The sequence below is a fragment of the Ctenopharyngodon idella genome, chromosome 20, assembly GCF_019924925.1.
Source record: "Ctenopharyngodon idella isolate HZGC_01 chromosome 20, HZGC01, whole genome shotgun sequence".
In the NCBI taxonomy this organism is placed as follows: domain Eukaryota; kingdom Metazoa; phylum Chordata; class Actinopteri; order Cypriniformes; family Xenocyprididae; genus Ctenopharyngodon; species Ctenopharyngodon idella.
The window spans coordinates 16,914,562-16,940,192 of NC_067239.1; the positions used below are offsets into that span (position 1 = coordinate 16,914,562).

Below are 25,631 nucleotides of genomic sequence, written 5' to 3' on the forward strand. Positions count from 1 at the left end.
TTGGCAATATTTGGTTTTTTCCATATGCAACAATTTAAGCCCAATTAATGTGTTCGCCCAGTCTTACTATCTAATCAAATCCTATAATTACATTGCTACCTGTCAACTTCAACATTAAGCTCCATTTAATGAGATGCAAAAACTAATAGGCTACATCATGCTGGGATGAAAACGACTAAAATGGACTGTTGCTAACGAGTAATTAAATTACTAATTTGCAACAAAAGCAACGCCGAGGAACAGGGAGAGAGCTTTTTCCTGATATCCCCCAGTTCCTTCATGGCCGTGTCGGCCTACGCAATGACATAAGCAAACGGGTGGCATTGTGCTCCAGTCATATGCACAGCAGCAGATATTTCCCTTCTTCTCGCCTGCTATAATTGCTTCGTCCATCTAGGCTGTCAGTAAATCTGATAGAACGTGTTTATCACTGCTGCCCGCACAACACGAGCAACAAATTGGGCATACGAGTAGGATGCGCGCCTTATCTGCCTTTTGTCAAAGCAGCTAGCATCTTGTGGTTTTGCGTAGCTGAGCAGGTTCTCTTTATAAGCAGATGCTGTCTGTAGTGTCTGGTGCTGTTTTTGGCAGGGTTGCATAGCGGCGAGAATACGGCAAGCTTTAAGCCTTAGCGTGTGGGCAAGAACGCTAGTGAGATTGAGCTGCCCCTGAACAAGCAAGCTGTGCCACCTTGAACCTTTGTTTCCAAATCAGCAGTTTGCCTACAGCACTGATCATTAGCAGAGCAAGTCTAGGGAGGCTGTTGCCAGCGCTATCTCCAGGGGCTTCATTAGGGACTGCTGAGAGAAAACATCTCACTGGCCGAGAGGCCTGGGCGTAGGGGTTCAGAATCCAGAAGTCAAACACCTAGAGGAACATCTTAACGCTGAGAGGTCGGAAAGCTCTCTTTAGATGAAGATCTGGAGATGAGGGCATGTTTCTGTAGGGTTATGGCCGAGCTTTACACCATAGGCAATGCTAGACATGTAATCTGTGATTATGTAACCATTCAGAGCATTGACTGTAGCTCTATACAGTTAATGGCAGACATAGGCAGAATTGGCACACTTTTTTCTATTCTGTGGAATAGATCTAAGCAATATATCTGACTATATCTAGATGTTAAACTGTTTAAACATCTCCAAAGTACATGATATTCTCTCCCCTTCTGACAATGAAAAACTTGTTCATGCATTTTTTACATCTAGACTTGACTATTGCAAAAGCGTTTTTGCTGGGTTACCAAAGAGCTCTTAAACATTTACAAAGAGTTCAGAATGCAGCCCTTCCTTTCCAGTATCATTCAGAATTGAATTCAAGATCCTCTCATTAGTTTTTAAATGTCTTCATGGTACTGCCCCAATATACTTGTCTAATATGTAGGATAAAAATACTCCAGCAAGATCGCTCCGAACATCCAATGGTAACTTGTTTGTTGTACCAAAACACTTCTAAAAATCGGTGAATCAGCCTTTAGTCATTTCATTCCCAAGCTAAGGAACTCTCTTCCTGACAACCTACAAGCAATCGATTCACTATGCCCTTTTTAAAAAGTATCTCAAAAAACATTGGGCCTTTCCTTGATTTTCCTGCAATACGCTTGCAATACTATTATTGTTGTCGTATTTCATTTTATTATCTTATTTCTATTATGTGTGTACATGTGTTTTTCTTTTCTGTGAATGCACACATGCATAAAGCACTTTGTAAACACTATTTTTTTAATATGTTTTTATTTTAAATGTTTAATTGCTATGTAAATAAAGCTTTACTTACATTTAGTTGTTTAGATCATCACCTAGCATTAATTTAAAGAGATGGCCACAGATTAGTAATACAAAGTAGTACTACAAAGTAGCATAGATCAGGGTTATTATCATTAAAGTAGTAATTCATCACCGGATAGATGGGCTTTCAATAAAACCTTTTCAATAAAAAGTCATTAATCAGTAAATGACTAGAGAAAACAGAGAAAAACTGCTGTGGCGTTTCTGATTGCCAAAAACTTCAACACACAATGCACTTTTGATTTTGGCACCGATCTAACTGTCCATGGGGGCACATAGAAAAATGTGAAAGTTTGAGCTGTAGTTTTAATAAAAGCACTAGAGCTGTCAAAACTTTTGACAGCTATTAAGGCGTTTTCTGACAAATAAATGGGCATATATGGTGAGGTAACATAGAGAAAGAGTACCGATTGTACATATATTACCGACAGTGTAACAATACAAAGCTCATTGAAAACTGATGAACTTATCCTTTAAAGGGATAGTTCACCCAAAAATGAAAATTACTCACTCACCTTCAAGTTGTTCCAAAACTGTACAAGTTTCTTTCTTCTGTTGAACCCAAAATAAGATATTTTGAAGAATGTTGGTAACCAGCCAGTTGATGGCACCCATTGACTTCCATAGTAGGAAAAAAAAATACTATGAAAGTCAATGGGTGCCATCAACTGTCTGGTTACCAGCATTCTTTAAAATAACTTATTTTGTGTTCAACAGAAGAATAAAACTCATACCAGTTTGGAACAACATGAGGGTGAGTAAATGATCGCAAAATTTTCACTATCCCTTTAACCAAAACTAAAACTAATAAAAGTTAAATAAAATATAAATATTACATTAAAAAACTAAAAATTAAAAATGCTGCCTTGGCAACTAACTGAAATAAGTTTAAGTTGAAGCACTAAAAATACTAACTGGAAATGAAATAAAAAGTAAAACAAAAAATTACTCTAAAAATTAATAATTAAAACTGCAACTGAAAAAAAATAAAATAAAAAAAATAAACCTAAATGAAAAAACAAACATTACAAAAGCACATAACAAAATTACAAAAATAAATTAATAAATATATAAATAAAATAAAAATATAAAATAGTATATAACATTTGGCAACCATAATGTGAAAATAATTATCGACCAGAATTCTAATTTCTTTTATTGCTAGCTGAAATCATTAAACTAAAATGCTCTCCGTATATGAGTATTCAAAGGAAAGGTTCTAGATATTTCATGAAAATTGGAGTCTATAAGAGGGTACAGCTGTAATGGTTGACCAGAACATGATCAATGATGTACAGTCTCAGTCCAGCTCCTCTCCTTCCTATAAAGTTTAGTTCCCGTCCTGCTTTAACACACCTGCCTGTAATTTTCAAGCTTGAACCCGAAAACCTTGATTAGCTGGTTCAGGTGTTTGATTAGAGTTGGAACTGAACTCTGCAGGATGGTTCTCCAGGAGCGCGGCTGAGCACCACTGATGAGCATGTGTATAATGAGCTGATGAAAGCTGGCACTCACATTGAAAGTAGAGCTCCTCGTCCCCTTCCTGATCGGCCTTACTGTAGCCACAGTGTCTATACAGGGAACAAAAAGAGACTAATTAATGGCCTGCAGTGGCCAGACATATAATTTCAAACATAACAGGGCTATGGAATGTTAATTGAAATGTTTTTCTTGACACGGAATAGAAATGCCATGAATTCTTGTTCCGTGCTATGAGCTTTGAGATAAATTAATCAATTTAGGTTTTTCTTTGTCTTTCAGAATAGCTTTAACTAAAAGAATAAACATCAAGAACAAGTAAATTATCAGCAATTTCTGGAAATAATTATATTTTCAATTGATAACTGAGAATAACTCCATAATGAATTGAACAGACATGGAATACCAAAGCATTCAGTTTCAATGGACATGCAGGAAAGCGATACATGTTTGTGAAGGGTTTGTGGGAATCAGCTTACACCAGTAATATATGACAAACATCATGAGTGAAGTTTTCAGATGGAAAAACACTGCCGTTCTTGGTTAAACCATGACAAACAGGTACAAAAGGTGAGATTGAGAAGGAAGGATTCGCAGTTATGAATCCCATCCTGGGTGTATGATATAACAGCATGAGCTTGTGAGGGGGAAAATGCATCAGAGGTCACATTCCCAGTGTACGACATGATGGTGGGTGGGTGTGATCACACGCAAGTGGGCGAGGGTGTGAACTCCACAGCTATGGTGGCCTTTGAGGGACAGAAAGGCAAACTGAGAGAGCGTACGCGACTCACAGTAGCGGAGAGTCAATGGGGGCCGCGAGAGCGTACCTTCTCCCTATGATGAAACCGAACACCATGAAGACCAGGATAATGGTACCGGCTACCGCCACCACCGCAATGATGATGACTGGATTCTGCTCACTCGATATGACTGTAGCTGCAATTAAAACACAAATAAATAATAGAAAATGTTAACTTCAGTGTTATATGCTTGCTTTATAAAATATAGGGATTCAAAATCTATTGGTACCCAGGGCTTGACATTAACACCCGCCAAATGCGAGTGGATTTCAGCAGTGGCGTGTAACGCAGTCACTCCTACTAGCCACTTTGGCATGTTAAATTTTATATATAATATATACATTTTTTAATTGTAGTCTTTTAAAAAGGCATCTGTTTAAATAATAAACTAAGCACAATGTAGTGTTGTCAAAAATACATATATATCGATACTGAAATATCTAAAACGCTTCCAATACTCATTTTCCGCAGAACAGATACACGATACCAGTTGCGCTTTCTCGCTCTCTCATCTCTCTGACAGCGATTTGACACACAAACCCGCCTCTCCTCACTCACTTGTTTCATTTGCTTCGGATGAATACTGTTGGTGTTACAGGGTTTGAATTTCAGCGTGGGATTGTGCATATTGCGCATAATTTTACTCATTCCCGCAGATTTTGTGCTCACACCCAAAGTGCGCGCACATAAAGCTGTCTCTCAGTACTAAATTGAATTCTTTTTTGCTGTTTATTGCGCTTAAACAGTCACATACACACAAAATAATGTCAAAATGCCGGTCTTGGTAAGTATTCACGTAAACAAAGTCATTTATGTTTTAAGCGAATGTAAACAGTTGAGAAAGAAAACGCATGTGTAACAGTGTAATGGATCCGTGCGTCAGGTCTTAAAGTGACAGCAGCCTAATATGCCTGCTTCCAAATTATGAGATAATATTTTAAAAATATCTGTATGGCAGTTTTTTCCCATGGAATTGATGTAAAAATTGTGGCCAGTGAAAATGCTGAGTGGCTAGTAACTTTGGCTAGTAACAGTGGCTGGTGAGCAAAAAAAGTTAATGTCAAGCCCTGTTGGTACCATATTGAAGATTTTTTTAAATTTATTTTATTGTATTAATTGTTCATGCTCATTTATCCTATTTTTTCATTTAGATTACCTTTTCTGTCACCTAACAATCACTTAAAGTTAATATATAAAAATCACTACAATTTAATAACACTGTAAAATGTAATCTTTAGCAAATCTACAAAATAACAACATTGTTTTGTTGTAATGCCTACATTTACTTGTAACATTTAAAACAACCGGTTTTATTTCAAATTTCAAATTTATTTATACAAATATTTTAATATCAGTCATTTACGCTAACGTGAAAACATTTATCGGCTTATCGAACTATTTGGCAAAAGGAGAAAGCAGGATAGCTTAAAGCAAAGCTCCATTGAAAAAGCATGGGGACGGTTGTAACCCCCTTTTTGTCCTCTCTTTGCTGCAGGGAGGGGCTGGCTCTATTTTAGGGTCTCGCTGAGTGCACGGTTCTACTGTTTCTGAAAGTGGGCTTAATAGTCCCAGATGGTAATACAGTGGCCTGCATTTGAAACAATGACACATTCAGGTTGGATTGTTTCTCGTTAGGTTTGTTTCTCCGAATCGAAAATACTGCGCTCATTGACAAAGTGCAGAGGGAACCGAAACTGAACATCTTATCGAAAATACACAATGTCTTATTTATAGTCTGGGTCAGAGATTTTATCTGGAAGAAGCTGGACCTTGCCTTCAGGTGTAATCGGATAGATCTTAATGCAAAACCTTGCTAAACTAGAGCTATACTAGCAGGCCCGTTAGTGAAAACAGATTAAAATAGCTTAAGATAGCTGTTTCACATACTCTTTTGCTCACCAGATCCAGTGGATTCTTCTTTGGTGGTGACCTCTAGTCTGGGACCGAAGGTGCCGTATCCTGCAGCGGTGAATGCTCGAATCTGAAAGACGTATGCTGTGCTTGGCTTCAGATTATTGACTGTGGCTGAAGTGGACTTTGACTTCACGGTGGAGTAAATGCGATCCTTCTGGTCCTTCAGGTTCAAAAGAAGAAAACAAAATAACAATCTTGTCACAGGGTATCAAAAGCACAAAATTGTACAAATTCTTTATAGAGAGAGGGGTGGTTGCGCTGAAGTGTTTGGCAGCGAATACTGGAGCATTTGGCCCTTTTCACACGCAAAGAGTTCAAGCAGAGGCAATATCACAGTATTTCATCCGTAACCTAGGTAACCAGAAGCAAGCTGTTTGCGAGGAGCTGGTGCTTCATTTACAATTGGAATGTCAAAGAGAGCTTGAGGAAACACAAACACATGCACACCCACACAGAGTGTACAGCTATATCCCAATTTGCATGCTATCCGTCCAACGTAGTAGGTGAGATTAAAATTAGATTGTCAGTGTGTTAACAATGGCATGCAGAAAATGTCTGAAGATGTTCTATTTTTAGTAAATTTTCATTTGTATCACCTTTTTTGTGGTTAATATTGCCCACTTGCACAACAAAAAAGAAAGCAGTTTGTACTGTTTCTACTAACAGTAATTAACTAAAAGTTTCCCTAAAAGTGTCCTGAAGAAGGCTGTGTTGCCGAAATGTGTAGATCTACTTTTAACTTGTAGCCCAGTTCATTAAAGGCTTTTTACCTTATCACGTGAGTATTTCGTCTACACAGTAATTTTCAAATGTTTGAAATTAATTATAAAGTAAATGAATTACATAATATCTATCTAATAGCATGTCCATTTCAACTTCATAATAAAACAGGTAAGGTAATTGCCAGATAACGTTAAAAATTAAAAATAAATTTTGAGGTAAATAAAGTTGCAATTGTGCCAATTATGGAGAAATTAATTTTCAAATTAATTAATTGCGAGATAAAGCCACAATTTCAAGATAAAGTCACAAAAGTCACAATAGTGATTGCAAATTATGAGAAGTTGCGATTACAAGTCCATTACATGAAGTACAGTCACAATTGTGAGATATAAAGAAAAAAGGTGCTAGTTTTCAAACATTTGGGGTCAGAAAGTTGTTTTTTTTAAAGAAAGAAATAAATTAATATTTTTATTCAGCGAGGACACATTAAATTGATCAAAAGTGACAGTAAAGACATTTATAATGTTACTTTCTATTAAAATAATCCTGAAAAAAATATCACACTTTCCACAAAACTTTCAACATTGATAATAATAAGAAGTGTTTCTTGAGCACCAAATCAGCATATTAGAATGATATCTGAAGGACCATGTGACACTGAAGACTGGAGTAGTGATGCTGAAAATTCAGCTTTGCCATTACAGGAATGAATGACGTTTTAAAATGTATTAAAATAGAAAGCAGTTATTTTAAATTGTAATAATATTTCACAATAGTATCTTTTTACTGGATTTTTGATCAAATAAATGCAGCATTGGTGAGCATAAGAGACTCAAAAAAACATCAATATAATAGAAAAATATATGTTTACGTTAAAGTGGAAATGGATTTCCATACATGCAATTGATTCAAACCTGCATCACCTGTTTGAACACCATAGCTGCAACATATGAAAAGCATGTGCACTAGTGCTGCACCATAGTATTTTTTCGCTGATCTGTAAACTATCTCTCCTAGTCTTCAGCAGACAAAATAAATAAATAAAATAAAAGACTCTTAAATGGAATGCCACAGGCTGTTAGGAGTGAAGTCAAGTTTGCTTCTAATTTTCAAACAGGACGGACTATAGCCAGGGAGCGCAGCTCAGGAGGGTGGTTCTGCTTTCACATTGCCTAAGAGACCGGAACCCTACAGGCTGAGCACCGAGCGAACACGCGGGACCTTTCTGCTCATGCTTGACTAGCTGACATATGAGTTGGATGGTAGACACTACGAAGCTGTGCTTTATAATGGATGGGGGTGGGATTGAGCAGGAGAGTGAGCTGAGGTGAAAGAAATTAAGTGTGGTATGTGTTTGTGTTCATGTTTTTTGGAACTACGAAACTGATTAATGTTTTAGTGGCAGCGTGAGCATGCCTGCAAGGGGTTGTGGGTTGTTTTTCATTGAACAGATGCTCAGGTACAATACCAGAAATTATGAGGTATGTGTGCTGCTCTTGTGGGTGCATTTCTGAAGTGGTCTTAGACTTGCACGAGTGTGGCTGTGGTAAACTGATACGGTCTTGTGTATGTTTGTGTGGGATTGGTGAAGGACCTCAGTCCAATTAAAATCTTATGAGTGTCTCATTCATTATAGCAATTAGAGGGGAAGGATCCACTCAGACCGGAGCATTTGACTGCGAGCTATGTGCTCACAGAATGCAAATCATGAAAAAGATAAAAAAAAAATGCAGGACAGGACAGGTTGCATGGGAATTGGGAAGCTGACGGAAAGGTAGACACATTGTCTCTCTCTGTTATTTTCTGAAACACACACATATATTCATTAATAGCTTATGCTCTGGAGCAGGTGGTGTGTACTCACTTTCTCATAGTACTTGATCTCATATTCGGTGATGACGCCATTGGGCTGCTCTGGTTCCTGCCAGGAGAGCTGAACACTGTGCTGCTGAACTCGCTCCTTTATCACCTCACTCACCTGAGATGGGGCTAAAAAAATAAAAAAAAGAAGAAAATAGTTTTGAGTTTTAGTTAATCAGTACACGTTACAATGGTACAATAAAAAATATAAACGCATAATACAAAATAGAGCTGCACGATTAATCGTAAAAAGATCGCAATCTCGATTTAAACACCCACGCGATCTTATTTATTATTGACAACAATTCACCTGTGTCTATTAAACCTTTGACAAAATCATACCGGAACATTCAAATCTGTGTTCATGCTGCCGCCGAGCCAGGGAGAGCAGTTTTTTTCTGTGTTACAAATATTCAAATTCTCACAGAAGTAATAAACTTTAAAAGTTTATAGTTTGGACATAAACACTGATGTCTACGATAGCAATCAAAATAGAGTAAATCTCCTTTTGAAACTAACTTGGCGCTTCAAATAACGGTCGTATCATTACATTCTTACGCCACCAGGCGACAAGTGACTGTTAAAAATGTGTTTGTCATTGAATTATTTATTCAAAAGATTTGTTCAAAAACACTGATTCGTCCAGTACATATTAGTGAGTCATTGAATCATTCATTCAAAACTATTTAAAAAATAATTCATTCAAATTAATTAAACATTTTTAAATAGACTTCAGTATTTAGTATTTAGTATTTAGTTGCCTGTTCAGAATCATTGGAGAATCTTGATCTTTATTTTAAACAAAAAAAAATCATGATTCTCATTTTATCCAGAATCATGAAGCTCCAATGCAAAATTAACAAAACACAGTAGCTTAATCTTATCTGTAAAACTAAAAGTTGCTTTATTGACATATCATACAGTTATTTTTTTTTAACTGATATTTGTTTATGTCTGTAAAGCTTTACAATTAATTGCACAATTTGTTTTTCAATGTAAGGTACAACAATTTTAAGATATAAAATGTAGACAGAAAAGATAGATAGATAGATAGATAGATAGATAGTATTTTATTTCCTGCGTAGACATGTCTAAACATTTTTTAACAAAAACATATAAAAAATAGGGAAATATATTCCTTATAATATTAGATGTGTTTGCATGAAAGAGCATACTGAGTACGTGTGCTTGCTTGAAAGAATATACTGAGCCAACAACAGCACCTTAATATATTCATATACGCATAAAAAAACCTATTCCCTTGCTTTAATGCAAATTCAGTACCTGGTTGGCACAAATACACACAGACAGAATCTTGTGTCACCACTGCTGCTCTGATGAATATTCACTTGGTGGCTGCTAAATGTTTACACCTCATAATGGAAATTTCAATTACTGAGCAAACAGCAGAAGACAGCCTTATCCCAGTCAGAGTAAAACTGCAACGTCTGGCTTATGAATGTCAATTAAGTCAAATTAATTCTGCCGACACATGCGGAAGTGCTTTTTAGAGAAATGCACCCTATCCCAGCCACTGACTTTCCCAGGGTCTCATTTATTCCCTCCCTTTAGCACCACTTCCAGATCCGCGTTTGCCTCCAATACTCTTTCTTCGCCAGAGTACCATAATTGTCTTTAAATTACAAAGTTATTGCACACTTTGTACGTCGACTCGGTATACTATTTCCAAATGCTGTGTGAATTTAAAACGAGAAGCTTGTGAATAACCCAAATTAAATTCCTTGTTTTTAATAACCTCAGAAATAAGATCCATTCAAATCTCAGAAGGTAACCTTCGGATAAGGACGTTCTGGAAGAAGTGCATGGAAATGTAGCGCTCATGCATACACCATTAATGAGTGTCCACTCTCAACGGACGTCTGTTAAAGTAAGAAAAGACAGAATTACCTCAAGTAGATGGGAAGGAAAAAGAGAATTAGGCTTCGAGAGGAATTTAACTGATCTGTGTGTGCAGTGAGACAGAGTGAGAGAAGTGGTGACATCTCCGTATCGGTGTTCGGTGATCCGTCGAGGGCAAGGATCCAGGGTCACGACCTCATTTGACCCAGGATTTTTTAGTGTGCTGACCTCGTGGTAATGAGCGATTCAGGATTAAAACCTCATTACAGGCTATCTGGTACCACGGATGGCAGGGCAGATCTAAAACTGAACAGTCAAATTGTGTTTTGACATATGTAGTGTAATCCAACTAAAACAATCTAATTTCCCATCCAGATCTGAAGGTCGGCCAGACCAACTCACACAGACAGACACGCACACCACACTGTGCCAGCCTACATGGTTGTTCGTAACACCAGCCAAATTCCTTGTTCTCCTTAAGAGGCTATTCAGTCTAAACCACTAGCTTTCATTTAACACCACAGCAATCGTACTGATGAATTTAGGGATGTTACATACTCAAAATGTTTTAAACTCCCTCAGTTGGAAACTGTGCTGATGAAGAGGCTGTGAGAAAAACTGATTCCCTACTTTCAGCTTAGTCAAAGCAGTCCGAGCATTTCAGAATCGGTGTTTGTTTTTTCGCCTCTGTCCACATTCATTGTATGCAGAGAGTGTCAATTACCCATGAGGAGTAGGGCGATGCAGGCAGGACACGGCAATTTAAAGAGCACACTTGTACAGCACAGAAGCAGTTGTACTGGAGTAATTGGATCTTTTGCCCCTTTCAACTGACTGCTCCTTCTGTAGTGTTTCGTATGAGGTGCTCGACAGTCTTTCAGAGTAATAGCCTCGGTCCTTTTAACCTGATCTGGGAAATAAAAGTTGTGACTGTTTCTCTGGAGTTACTTCTCCCACATGAAGTGTTTTCTTGTTTTTCTTTTTTATCTATTTCCATATCCAGCACACCCTCTGACTTCTGAATCTAGTTACACTATACAAACACACGTACACTGCTCTCGAGATCTCTGAGGCACATTTTCACTGACAAGTCAATCTGTTAGTCACTTGTATTTACTTGTAAAAACACTAAACTTTGGCCCCAAGGCAACAGATGTTTGCTAGTTATGACAAGCCACTTGTTATCAATAAAGCCAAATAATATCAAGTAACTGTAACTTCAAATGTGTTAGTCCAAATGTAGAAGTGTAAACAGATGTCTAGACCAGAAAGAAATTCTTAAAAACCAAGTGAAAGCAAAACTGGAGTTTTGAGGCTTTTAGTCCAAGTCTGTTAGATTTGAGACCATCTGTTTGCTGTATAGTGATACACTGATATTAAAATGCTGGCCAATAATAATTATATTAATGCTATGTCTAACAACTGATAATTTTGTCTTAAAATAAAATATAAAATTCATACAAAAACATTAATCATTAAAGGGGACCTTAATGCCCCTTTTACAAGATGTTCATTGGTGTCCCCAGAATGTGTCTGTGAAGTTTATTAAAAAAAAAAAAGATCATTTATTATAGCTTGTCAAATTTGCCCCTATTTGGGTGTGAGCAGCCCAACATGGCCTCACCCCCTTTGTTGCGTGTTCTCAGGGGCAGGGTTTATGTAAATTTTAGAGTTAGTGATGTCACTAACCTAGGAAGTTGCTCGTTGTAGTCCCTACCAGCCATTTGTTGTAGTCCTTAAACTAATTCTTTAAAAGAAAATAACCCCTTTGCAATGAACTTTAAGCGTTCAATGTGCAAACACCTATTTGATATACCCACAGATATATTATTTGCTCCAAATTTTTCACTAAATCCTTCTAATGAAAGCTAAAACACAACTATCTAACTCCTGTTCAAACCTTTTTTTTTATTTGTCATCATTTAAGGCAGAGCCCAAACTTTCATCATAAACAGCAGCCTCCCGTTCCAGCAATGCAGGACAGGCCGCCATCCCCTCTCCGCTGAGAACTAGCCGGGTAATTGAGAATCGAGCGTGGTGACAGCCCTCATATCGACTTGAATCTGCGAGCTGGAAGAGAGACCCTGAGTTCAGTGTTAATATGGAGGAAATGTGTCCCTCACTCCCTCTCAGTGGCACCTTCCCTGTGGTATGTTTAACCACTGCCCTATAACAACCATTAATGACATGCTTACCTCAGAGCGAGTCAACCCACTCCCACTTTTATCACACGTAAGGGGCCTAGCGCAGCAGAAAATCATATAATTGTTCCGTCTGTCCTAAAGAGGCAGTGCGAGGGGGGGGACGTTTTGTGTGCAGTGGCTGGGTGACATAAAAGCAGATATTAGTGACCTTCTCAAGCCTCCTAATGCATAAGTTAATTCAAGCAGAAGCAAGCGTCTATCATGTTCTGCATTAGAATACATTAGGGATACATTATGCATGGATGTTTTTATATACTCTCAGCTTCTTTCTCTCCCTCTGTTGGCTGGCTGTGGCGTTTCTAGAGTATCTGAAAGCGCAGAAGCACTAGAATGCCATTACACAACAGAAATCATTTTTTCTCTCTGCTTTGCTTGTGCAGTATTAACTTTGAAGTATTTTAATTATCCAGCCACTTAAGTCAAGGCTGACACTCTCACGTCCATGACTTCTTTTCATCCACCTCAAAAGTATTGAATAACTTTGAGCACTTACCAAGAGATGGTAAATGAAACGGCTCCACAAACACATTCTTAAGTGCTGCATTGCAGTTCCTATTCTTTAACAAAAGCCAGGAGACAGAAGAATAGAGATTTTGCTTTAACCAAGGGTGTAGGAATGATCTGAGAAGCACGTTATAAACCTTATCAGCCTGGGTCATGAATATTAATGAGGCGGTGTTAATGTTCGCCCAGTAGTTAACTGGTTGCTGAAAAGCATGTGGGTTTGTTGGCCATAAGCTGTCGTTTTATGTGGCCAGCTACCTTTTTTTTCTGTAAAAGCACCTAAATAAAATTATTAATGCACAAAAAAAAAAAAAAATTAAAAATTCGTCCCTGACACTATTCATGTGTTACAATAGTCAATACAGCTTTAAGTGTGGGGCAGTTTGACGCATTACTAAAGAAATCCTGCAGACATGGCAGGTAGGGGGTTAGGCGGGTATGTGGGACGTCCTCTCTACAGATTTCTGTAGTTTTCTAGATATTTTTATATTTATGGTCATCCCTCGGCTGGAGCACAGGGATTTAATAGAGCTGGGCCTTCCACAGACGGCTTTTCCAGAGCCCTATGAAAACATTGAGATCGGCGACAGAGCTCTCATCGGACAGACACTAACGAGGGCTGACGTAATCAACATTACTTAGCTTGACATTTTGACTCTAAGCAGGAAAAGAAAAAAGGCCAAAAAAAAAAAAAAAAAAAAAAAACCTCAAGGAGAGGCTGAACTGGTGTGTGAGAGTGTGTAAATGAATATGTGAACGGAGACAGAAAGTGTGGGTGTTAGATCTGCCTCATTATTGCCCCTGGCTACCACAAAAAGTGTGTGTGTGTGTGTGTGAAGGAGCATGTCCTCTTGTTCCTCCTGTCTAACGCTGCTTCACAAGCCCAGGGAGATGGCGTGCGTGTGTATGTGTGTGTGCGTGTACTTATCTAGACTAACCTGCATAATGAGACATGAGATTGTGTGTATGTGTGAGTAATGGTGCTTCATGACCCAAAAATGGTGGACAGCAAAGGAAAAAAACAATGCTCAATGTAAATAATAAAATGCTACTAATAAATGTATATTTATAATTTATTAATTAAAAATAGGCTCAACTTTTTAAAATGTTTCCTATTCAGAATATTGTTGGGCTTATGCAGTTTATCAAATCACAATTCATTTATTTAGCACATTTTAAAGTCACAAAAGCTGATCGAAAGTGTCTCAATTTTAAATAAATAAATACATAAATACTTTGAGCAAAACCTCATATCTAAAGGAGATAATTAAAATAATTTGTTTTAAATAATATTAAATATTATATTTAATCATATTAATATTAATCTTATTAATTATATTATATTATAATAAATGATAACAAATAATTTATTATAATATTTAATTTTTAAGGACATTTTTGTTTACTTTTGCAAAGTCCAATGTAAAATAAAACCAGTTGAGAAAAGCTAATGTACAGCATCATTCACTTGTGTGTGAAAGACTGAGTGGGAAAAAGAAAAAGAGGACAAAACCCAGAGAAATAAAGAGACATAAGCCAGAAAGGGAAAGAAAGCAAGGAGAGGAGAATTCACTCCGTCAGTAGAGGCTCAGTGATTCAGAAAATAAAGTAGGTAGAAGATGATGGCCCCCCGTTTTGATGAATGTTGAGGGAACCGGCAGAATTGCCGTGACAAGGTTTTCTCTTTTGCTGTCTTGTGCTGTCTCTCCCTCTCTCGCTCGCTGTCTGTCCCTCGACCCCCAGCCCCGGCGTCCTCCCGTTGCACACTACCAAACAGAAATGTGCTTTCCCAACCACCGTTACCAAGAGCTTTGTCACTTTCAGTTAGAGCAGGGCCAGGGGGACGCTCCGATTTGGCGCTGCACACAGGAACCGCTCAAGCTGCTAAGTAACGCTTTCATTTCTCTCAGGGATCAAAGCTCGAGCTTTTCGGCAAACCGTGAGATGCTTTAGAAGTGAAAAGGCCACTGAAACTCACACTTGCAGCTGGATCTGAATGTATAAAGTACAGTTTCGGGTCTAGTCACGTCTAGGTTGCTTGGTGTTTTCTTTAAATGTTGTAAATGTATCTAAGCGAAACGAAACATCACAACTTGTAATATTTTGCCCTAATATTTGAATAATATTCAAATATTAGGGTTTTCCTCTTCACTTTCAGTCTTTCTCATATAGTAATGTCAAGAATTTCTTAGGAGAGTCCCTGATGACATCCTGTGCTTTAGAGGGGTGCTTTTAGGATAGCTGTCTCTCAGAAGTCTGAACTCTCCTGTTGGGCTGTAGAGAGAAGTGGAATCCAATTCAAAAGCAGATCCAGGCAGCAAAGGCTGTTCATTCTGGAGTCTGTCATTGGCAGAGCTGATTGATAAAGATGACTATTTGAAAACACAGATTAGAAAAAGCTCTCAAACATAATGTTTATCCAGAACAAAACAAATGTTATGTAACAAAAAACAAAATTGGAAGGTTGTTTCTGTAAAAAGAAAGAAATAAAGAAAGAGGAAGGAAGTAAGAATGGAAGGAAGGAAGGAAGTAAATCACAATTATTTCATTTTTTGTTACATAACATTTGTTTGTTTGTTTGTTTGAAGGAAGGAAGGAAGGAAGGAAGGAAGGAAGGAAGGAAGGAAGGAAGGAAGGAAGGAAGGAAGGAAGTCATAATCACAATTTTGTTTTTGTTACATAAAATTTGAAGGAAGGAAGTCAATTATTTTGTTTTTGTTACATAACATTTGTTTGAAGGAAGGAAGGAAGGAAAGAAGTCATAGTCACAATTTTGTTTTCGTTACATAACATTTGTTTGTTTGAAGGAAGGACAGAAGGAAGGAAGGAAGGAAGGAAGGAATAATCATAATTTTGTTTTTTGTTACATAAAATTTAAAGGAAGGAAGGAAGGAAGTCATAATCACAATTATTTTGTTTTTGTTACATAACGATGGATGGATGGATGGATGGATGGATGGGTGGGTGGATGGAAGGAAGGAAGGAAGGAAGGAAGGAAGGAAGGTTAAAATAGGAAAGACAAAATTATGAGAAAATAGACAATGAAACAGCAAAGCAAAGCAAAAAAACAAACAAAAAAAAAAAACAAACAAAAGGTTTATCAGAGCCCCTAATATCTCTGAAGGAGGTTTGATCTGAAATCAAGTTTCCTTCAATATTGTGACTGCCCCTTGATCACATATCACCAGCCATGGTTTCTAACTCTAACTCCAACAGCCCAGCTGTCCTATGTGGAAAGCATGTCATGAGTTTGGAATGGCATTTAGTCATGTAGCAGCAGATGCCTGATACTTAAAGCGGAGCTGGTGAAGATCGTCCACACACTTCCTCTCACAAATTAGAGTCCAGCGGTGGCACCCTATTATCAGCAATCACTGCTCCCACTGCACCATCTGACCCCCAGACACAGAGTCATCTGACCCGCATTAGAAACATTCATTTACAGACGTATAATCATACAGTAATCATAGTCTCCCTGATCCAAGATTGCCACTGTCCACACACTGTGAGGTCCAAATGTCAAAGAACACTAATGAAAATGCTTCTATCATGTATTATATAATATGAGCATAGCAATTTGAATATCTAAATATCCTAGTATTTAGTTTGTCCTTTTGTTTTAATTACTGCAGCACATGAGTTTGTGTCAAATCCGATGATCATATTCTCCAGCATGATCTGAGATGATCCAAAGAGCATCTTGTGTCTCAGTGGAAACAAACAAACAAACAAAAAATCTGACAGTCCTTACAAAAAGTCACATAATCAATGTCCCAAATTATTTCTTTGATTAGTCACTTAGAAATAGTGCAGAATCGGAAATAATTCTTATTCATTTTAAATCATAATGTTTTTTTTTTTAAATTTTCTAAATTTAAATTAGATCTTGAATGTGAGATTTTCAGAGTGTTCTCAGACCTTTGGGCCTCACTGTATTATTAAATTGGATTCGTACAGCATAGTTTAAAGTTTTCCCATCTAGTTTCTCATTTTTGGTCTTTGTAATGTGTTGCTGTTATTTCATATTTCCATAACACCTAGACATCTGGTCAATAAGACTTAATAAGAAAGCAAAAAAGATTTGAAAGGTAACACACATAAACACAATGAGAAATCCTTATCAACACAGAGATGTTACAAAACAAGCAATGGCGGAATTATGTTCTCATTTCCTACACTGAGTAATTGTTAAGGGAGAGAGTGAGAGACATCCGTGTGCATCTCTGAGTCTCCGCTGTGGGTGAAGAGAGAAGAAATAAAAATCGTGTGATTATGACTCGACTCCCATGTGCTAGAAAAGACAGCACTCTGGATTTTATCAGGCTACCCAGCATCCCCTCCACTCAAGCGTGATGGCCTCAGCCATAAGCACCTCATCATCTCCGCAATACACACATCAGCACTCCACGTTCAATTCCCAACTCCACCACAGCTTCCGTAGGAGAAACCCTCAGACCGCTCCTGACATTACACGCCCCATCTGCTGCCACGGGCCGCCCATGTGACTTACCAGCAAATCACCAAATCAAAATCAAACAGTTGAGGTTGCATAGACGCACATTTGCTCTAGATTTGATCTTGATTTCTGTGGAAATGATAACTTTGAAAATATGCAATTGAGTTTGGTAGATTTTTTTTTTATTTATGTGTGTGTGTGTGTGTATATATATATATATATATATATATATATATATTTTGCCTTCACTGGAAGTTCACTCATGCTGAGACTGGCCTCTGGTTTAAGCGTGTACAAACACACACGCACACAAACAAACATGCTTCACTCTAATTACAGACTTTTCAGGAACACAGACTGCAGTGGTGGGGTGAAAGGTTGTTATGTAATCATAAAAATATGCCACAGACCCTTCTCTCACTGGGCGTTTCATACAGTGATCCTGACCGCACAGACCATCGAAGCAAATACCCGACCCCGAAAGCGACGCAATCCAAATGAAGGATGAACGTCCTGGGACAGAGGCCAATTTCGGCCCACTCTTCCAGTTTATCTGCTGCCAGCCTGACCTTTGGCTATACAAGAAGCTACACGACTACAAGACATTCTCAGAGTGTTAACACGCGCCATGCTTTTTATCGTTTGTCTTAATAAAACAGAGGCTGCATGACGATTCGCATTTGAAGGGCTCACTAAACAGACAGAAGGACCTCAACCTTCTCATCTCAGCAAAATGTCAAAGTAATGCCTCAGGCCTGCGCAACACATTCACACAGGCACGCCGCGCTGATTGCATATCTGAGCTGCGGCAGAACGGAAAAGCTAAGATTATTCACCAAACAAGCTGTGCTTTAAACTGATGGGTTTTTCAGGGTCAGAGGCACATAGCAAAAGCTATTATTTTAGATTTTGCATGCATTCAAGGCCACTTATCTTAGTTTTACCATCAGTTCAGTTCCTCTGACTATCTCTTAAAGGAACAGTTCACCCATAAATGAAAATCCTATCATTTACTCACCCTCGTGTCATTTCGAACCTGTATGAAATTCTTTCATTTTTTGGTGGAACACATATGGTGGCTTTGGATGAGAAACAGACCACTTTTATGAGACTTTTATGGTCCTTTATGACGCTTGAAAGCTCTAGTCTACATTCATTGATATCGAATGGAAAAGAGTGACCAGGCCTTTTTTATTTTGTTTTTATTTGTACAAATTTCTCCTTTTGTTTCCAGAAGAAAGAAAGTGCCATACTGTTTGAAATAACACAAGTAAATGATTTTTAGGTGAACTCTTCCTTTTTCTTTATTGAATAAATCTCTCATTTTTTACCTGATTGGTGAATTTTAAAATCTCAAATTACAATTGCTTCGAAAAATGATGCTATCGAAAATAGTCATTTATTACCCCAAAGCCTCTGTCATCAGCAATAAGATTGTATTAATCAGACCTCACATGCTCTTTAATCACGGGTTTGGATGCTGTCCACATGGGTGGAACCAAATCCAGCCATGCTCCGTTTTTTTTTTTTTTTTTTGTATTTTTACCGGTTACATGCATGGCTCTGATTAAAGCTTGTGTGAGCGCCAAGGGTTAGTCATTCACCAAGAGCTGGCTAAACTGAAAATCAGAGTCATTGATCTTTCTTTAAAGAACATGCAGAAAGACTTGAGTCACATGAGAAAAGCTCAAAATCACACACACCCCTAAGAATATATATATATATATTATTGCGATACTCCAAGACATATTGTAAAAGGATAACAAAAAATGGACTGTTGATTAAAATGCTAAATTTGGTATTACAATGGGAGTGGAAACAGGCTTGGACTTGCTGTTAACCCAATGTACAGGACAATAATGACACCAGAATAAAAATATTCATGATGCTAATGCTGAAACACAAATTTATTTTAGATGAATATGCTTGCAGTCTGTCACTGACTAGATATATTTAAAGAAATGTAGGACACTTTTTACTGGTAGCATAAGACATTTGGCATTATCAGGACCCACAAATATTCCCCCTTTCCATTATTATACATTATATTCAACATAATATATAGTAGTTTAATGACACTGAAACTCTGTAAACTTGAATTTTTTTCTCAGTAATTTTCATTTTGGGTGAACGATAACACTTAAGTATAGGGAACATGTATTCATTATTAACTACGACTTTTCCCTCAATAAACTCCTAATTTACTGCTTATTAATAGTTAGCAAGTTTGTTGTTAAGTTTAGGTATTGGGTAGGATTAAGAATGTAGAATAAGGTCATGCAGAATAAGGCCTTAATATGTGCTTAATAATTACTAATAAACAGCCAATATTCTAGTAATATGCATGCTAATAAGCAACTAGTTAAAAGACCCTAAAATAAAGTGTTACCGGGTGAACTATGCACAACATATTTTTCAGTATCCATGATACGATATTGTTGCATATTTGTATTGCGATATATTGTGACACAACATATTGTTACACCCTTATATATATATATATATATACACACACACCTCTAATATATATTATATATTTCCCCCCCCCAAAGTTGCATTTAAAATCTACTTGGCTCAAAAATCTCTCCCTTACTTCTTCTGATCTTCCCATTCTGATGGATGCTCATTCTTTTTTGCATGCCTGCTTTCTAAGACGGTGAGTGATGAGGAGAAAGAGAAGAAAGGCAGAGAGAGAGAGAGAGATAGGCTTGTATGTGATGTTTTATTTGGCCTGAACGCTGCAATCAAAGGCAGGGAGAGGGACACATCTGCAAAAGCCTGGACATGCTCCGCTCCAGCCAAATTGGCATCAAAGCGAGTGAGAGAGGTAGAGAAAATGAGAGAGAGACAGATGAGAGATTGAAGGGTAAGAGAGAACTGCTCTTGTTCAACAAACACTCCAATTCCGCTTGTAGCCAGAGAAAATATGAAATGAAAAACAGAGGAGGCTGCCTGGGCCTAAAAACCAAACAAAGAAAATACTTTTTCCCTTTACAAAGATCCCAAATTTATTTTCCAACCTACAGTGTCGACCCACAATTGCCCCTCTCTCTCTTTTTAATGACCTCTTGTTATCCTGCTAGTGATGGAGAGAACATTTGCTCAGGTTGTTGTCACCGTTACTCCACGCAGATATGCGGTGACGCTCGCTCAGGTTTTGTGTTTAACATATCTGCACACTGACATGCCATATAGGCACTCATTCAGCCAAACGCACCTGGCAACAAACAGATACATACCATACAATGTGTACGCACATGTGCGTGTTTCCGCTTAGTGTGTGTGTGTGTGTGTGTGTGTGTGTGTGTGTGTGCTCAGCTGGGTTCGAACAAATCTGCAATAGCCATAAATAAACCTTGTTAATATTTGTTCTGGTTATTTGAAGCAACAGTCCTTTAAACCCTTTAAACAGGGTTACAGCTTCAACAACATCCACCCACTGGGTTTTTTTGTCACAGAAACAAATTAAACATATTAACATTTAAGTTACAGAAACATATTGAAAGAATTTGATATATTATTTAAAACTAAGATAATAATAAAAACAATACTAATAATCATTATTATTATATTATTATGAAACAGTTTGACTAAATCACACATATCATTGGGTTGTCAGAGTCCCAAACATTAAGAAATTAAAGTCTCAACTGAAAATGAGGGTTCAATTCTGGAATCACTTTGCATAATTCACAAAATTGTACTACTCCTAATGTATATTAAACACCAAACATGGCATGCTGAGAGAGACATTAGATAACAAATACATCAAATTCCACAGGGAAAGCCATAAAAAGCATTCCATCTAGTATGTGTTCTTATTTTGCGTTCTTCAGTTGTGTGAGAGAGATCAAACAGAGAGAACTGTTCTGATTGGCTGTTTTGTGATTGACAGTGTCGTGTCACGCCCCACTTTCATGTTCGGTGTAAACAGACAAATTGCTTGTGACTACAATCCTTGTTATTATAGTCGGACAAAACGAATGACTCACCGTTACAATTGTCTTGTTTTGAGATGCGTCTGGTTTTGTTCATCTGCACTGTGGTGAACAGACTTTGATGGAGGTCATCTTAACTAACACTAAACTAATTCCAGACACGCTCACACACCAGCGCCAGCTGTTCGTCTGCCACTGCGGCGAACGTTGTGCAAGACATCTGAGTCATGCGGATGCAGATCGTGTTTGTTTGCATGTATCTGTCATCGCAGGTGAGGAGCACTATCATTTTTATGTCTCATCTGGACTTGACGTCTTCTTTACAGACACACAGAACCCAGCGTGAAGGAATCCCTTCTATGACACGCAGCTGCGTATGAAAAGCCGCCACATCTTTCTTTTTTAGCATGTTTAGACAAAGCCCTTGCTGGTACTTACAGATGTATTGCTTCACGAAATTTATTCCAAGTGGTCTTGCTTCTGTTGGCTTGCAATATTACTGTGCGGTGACATCCATCGGATTACAAATAATGAGGCCCAGAAAGACCCACTGCTCTGTTCTGTTAGCGAACAGAAACTTGTGTTGATTGTGATTAATGTCGAGTTGAAATGGAACCGGAAACAAACAGATTTGTTAATGAGACTTTCGTATTAGAAAAAAATGACTGCGAGTTTTCAGTGGTTGGTCAGTAGATCTGTTTTGATCACACCTGTAATGATGATTTGTTATCAATTACCAGGATGTTTACATTAGTCTCAATGAAATGATTCATGGCCCAATTAACTCTGGCTCTGGGAAACAGACGTTTGAGGGAACCGTACTATGCAACGGGGGCTGAAAGTTCAAGCTGATTTCAGTGCTTTTATTCTTCTCTTTGGTTTTGTTCTCTCTGGCCTGAGAATAGGGTGATCAGAGTGAGAAAGAGCTGATTATTCTCTCTGTCTGAAGAGAAGAGGATTCTAGTATCCATCTGGCTCGCTTTAGTGTGAGAACCTGAGCGCTGCTGACGGATCCTCTACAAGCTACAACAAAGCTCTCTCTTACTCAGCCGTGGTTTACCAAAGCTCTCCTCTTACACCCTTTCCCACTAAATGAGTCAAATCGAAAACACACGAGAGGCAAATGTTTTCGTTTTTAACTCACAGGCAACCTTGAAAATACAAAAGTCTAAGATCACTAGAGCAAATTATAATTTTTTTTAAATAAATAATATAAGAAATATTTTCATGTTATATGTATAACATTAAAATCATTTATTATTTATAGGGTAAACATACCTATTAAGCTCACCAAAATCTACATTGAGACATGTTTAGTGCACAGGATATTGGTTTCAGTACAGTACATTATTGTGTGAGTATATCTCACACAATAATATTTAATTTTATTTTAAATGACAAAAGCATTTCAATTAAGATCATCATTAAATGCAAAAAGTCTGGCTGTGCTTAATGGGTACATTTTTGTACCCTTTAAGCACACCCCTGTTGCCATTAAGCTCACAACATGTTTTATTAAAATTTCTTGTTATTTTAAACAACTTTTTTAAAGAATTGAAAAAAAATTTTATTTGAAGGTACAGAGTCAATCACAAAAATAAAACAAAACACTAAAATCCAGCAACAACGCATTTAATTTGATCAGTTATATATTCATAGTGAAGTGTCATTCAAACACATTGCAACTTCTAGACTAGTCCTTGTTCATCTAAGTAACACATTCAAAAATCAAATAATAGTAGTGTAAGCTTTGACCACTTTCACGGTTCAAACAAATAGGGCTGGGCAACAAACTCAAGCTTTTCTTATATCAAAATCCTCCGACATTTCTCTTTAAAAATTCTTGTTTTAGACTTCTAATTCGTGACCGGTGTTTTGCTTTGCTCTATCGTCTGCGCTTAAATATGGATATTTTTCTTACACAAATGCATCGCTTCGCTTCAGAAGGCCTTTATTAACCCTCCGGAGCCGCGTGGTTATCTTTTATTATCGATGGTTGCACTCTTTTGGGCTTCAAAATCTCATCTTCTATTTACTCTCATTATAAAGCTTGGAAGAGCCAGGACATTATTTAATAGAACTCTGATTGTATTCGTCTAAAAAGAAGAAAGTCATATACACCTAGGATGGCTTGAGGGTGAGTAAATCATGGGGTAATTTTTATTTTTGGGTGAACTAACCCTTTAAGGCTATGAGAATAAGTTATTAATCATTTTATGAAGATTAACTTAAAATGAAAACCATCAGTTAATATTTAAAGCTTGATAATGAAGTATTTACATAGACGTTCAATGTGGATGAGCTTAAAGGGAGTACACTGAGCTTAATTGGAGCAGCAACAATTTTTAATTAATAAATAATACATGAAATTTAAAGGATAAGATTTTGCTAAAAAATAATCTAGGTAATGTATTAAGTTTATACATATTTTAATATGAACAGCTATTATTGACAATATCTATGAAATTATACTTTTTCTTACTGATGTCACACTGAAGTTGTGTGATTTTCATAGTAGTGCACCCTTTAAGCTCACCTAACAATAAAATGAAGTCTTTAAAAATTGCAGCAGTGTAAAACCACAGACCATCAATAAACTGTAAATTTATAATATTATGGATTTAACAGTACAAGCCAGTAATGCCTGTAAAGTAATATATTAGTGTAGCAAACAATCTTCTGTAGCATCTGCACTATGTTGCTAAAACTATCTTTTGGATCTAACTGTAATTATTTTCCACATGCAGGTTCCAGGTTATAATATGCAAAAGTCTAAACATTAATCTCTTAATTTTGCAGTAAGTACTTATTACTATTACTATTACAGCTTTCAAAATTGCCGCCAGACAGTGTGAACACTGATTTTCTTGAAATTACAGGAGGTATGTAGTAACAAACACATCAATTGGTTAAGACATCAAGTAGGATAATACATTATTTTTTCTTTTTATAATACATTATTTTTTCTTTTCTTTTTTATACCAAAGATGGTAGTGTGCTTAATGGGTACTTGAGCTTAATAGGTACGTTTATTCTAATGTTAAATACAATATTATAATAATATACATGTTAGTGCAGAAAAGCTTATTTATTTTCATTCACTTTTAATAATAACTATTCAACAAACAAACAAACAGGCAACCTTGAATGTAAAAATGTAAATAAACATGATTGATTAACTGAGCCTAAAAGTCTAAGACCATTAGTAAAAATTATATTACTTTTTTATTTGATTCTACTCTTATTTAATATAGTATACATAAGCAATAAGGTACGAGAGGCTGTGCTGTATCGTGAATAAGTCAAGGCTGAAGGGCGTTGTTAGGCACGATGTGTACCTTATTGCTTTTATAAAACTGTTACCACACAATACAAATATTAAAGCCAAAAATATGTATCAATGCAACTTTCATGAAGTAAACTTTCACTAAAAGCCTTCCTTCCGCCGGAAAAAATAGTCCCTGACCGTGAACAGCAACATAAGTTACATTATTACACCATTAGATGGCAGCAAAGACTGTCTTTATGAGTGTGTCAGTCAGTAGCGAAGACTTTTACATTGAAAAGACTGAATTGTTGTGAACACGGAACAAACGCAACTGACAAATGCTTTGACTAGCGCTGTCAGTCATGGGAAAACCCCTTAACTGTTAAAAGGACAAAATAATACATCGGACATTTAAACAGATTTTTTATTACGAACACTGGACTGACCTGAAGGAAAATGCTAAATCTGAATGCAGGTAATAAACTCGCTCACTCGATCTTTTTCGAACAATACTCTTCTACATAATACGCTAAGCTTCAATGAACAATATTAATTCAGAACAGACAGTTTACATTGCTAAGAGTGGTTGCTAAGAGTGTTGTGTAGTGATACACAGAACCGTTGGGTGAAGCAGTCATAGCCGTGTTTTATTGTGAATAAAACACAGCTATTGACCAATCAGAATCAAGGACAGGAACTAACCGCTTTATAAATATATATATACAGACACATACAATATTTGTTATATAATTGTGATCTTATTCAATTAATGACAAAAATATCATACTTTTTAATATATTTAATATATTTCTTATTTAATTTATATCATATGAAT

General features: G+C 37.0%; 1 protein-coding gene across 7 annotated transcripts in view; it reads right to left on the bottom strand.

Moving 5' to 3' along the window:
* epha7 (eph receptor A7) overlaps window positions 1-25,631 on the bottom strand; it is an 83,718-nt gene that overhangs the window by 11,054 nt on the left and 47,033 nt on the right. For 2 of the 7 annotated variants that reach the window (XM_051876102.1, XM_051876100.1), the window contains exons 6-9: window positions 8,571-8,695; window positions 5,969-6,143; window positions 4,097-4,205; window positions 3,303-3,358 (exon numbers count right to left, since the gene is read on the bottom strand). In XM_051876102.1, coding sequence (XP_051732062.1) covers window positions 3,303-3,358; window positions 4,097-4,205; window positions 5,969-6,143; window positions 8,571-8,695 — 465 coding nt within the window. Of the gene's footprint in view, window positions 1-3,302; window positions 3,359-4,060; window positions 4,206-5,956; window positions 6,144-8,570; window positions 8,696-25,631 lie in introns of all 7 variants that reach the window. The other 5 variants (XM_051876101.1, XM_051876099.1, XM_051876098.1 and 2 more) reach the window with 3 other exon arrangements.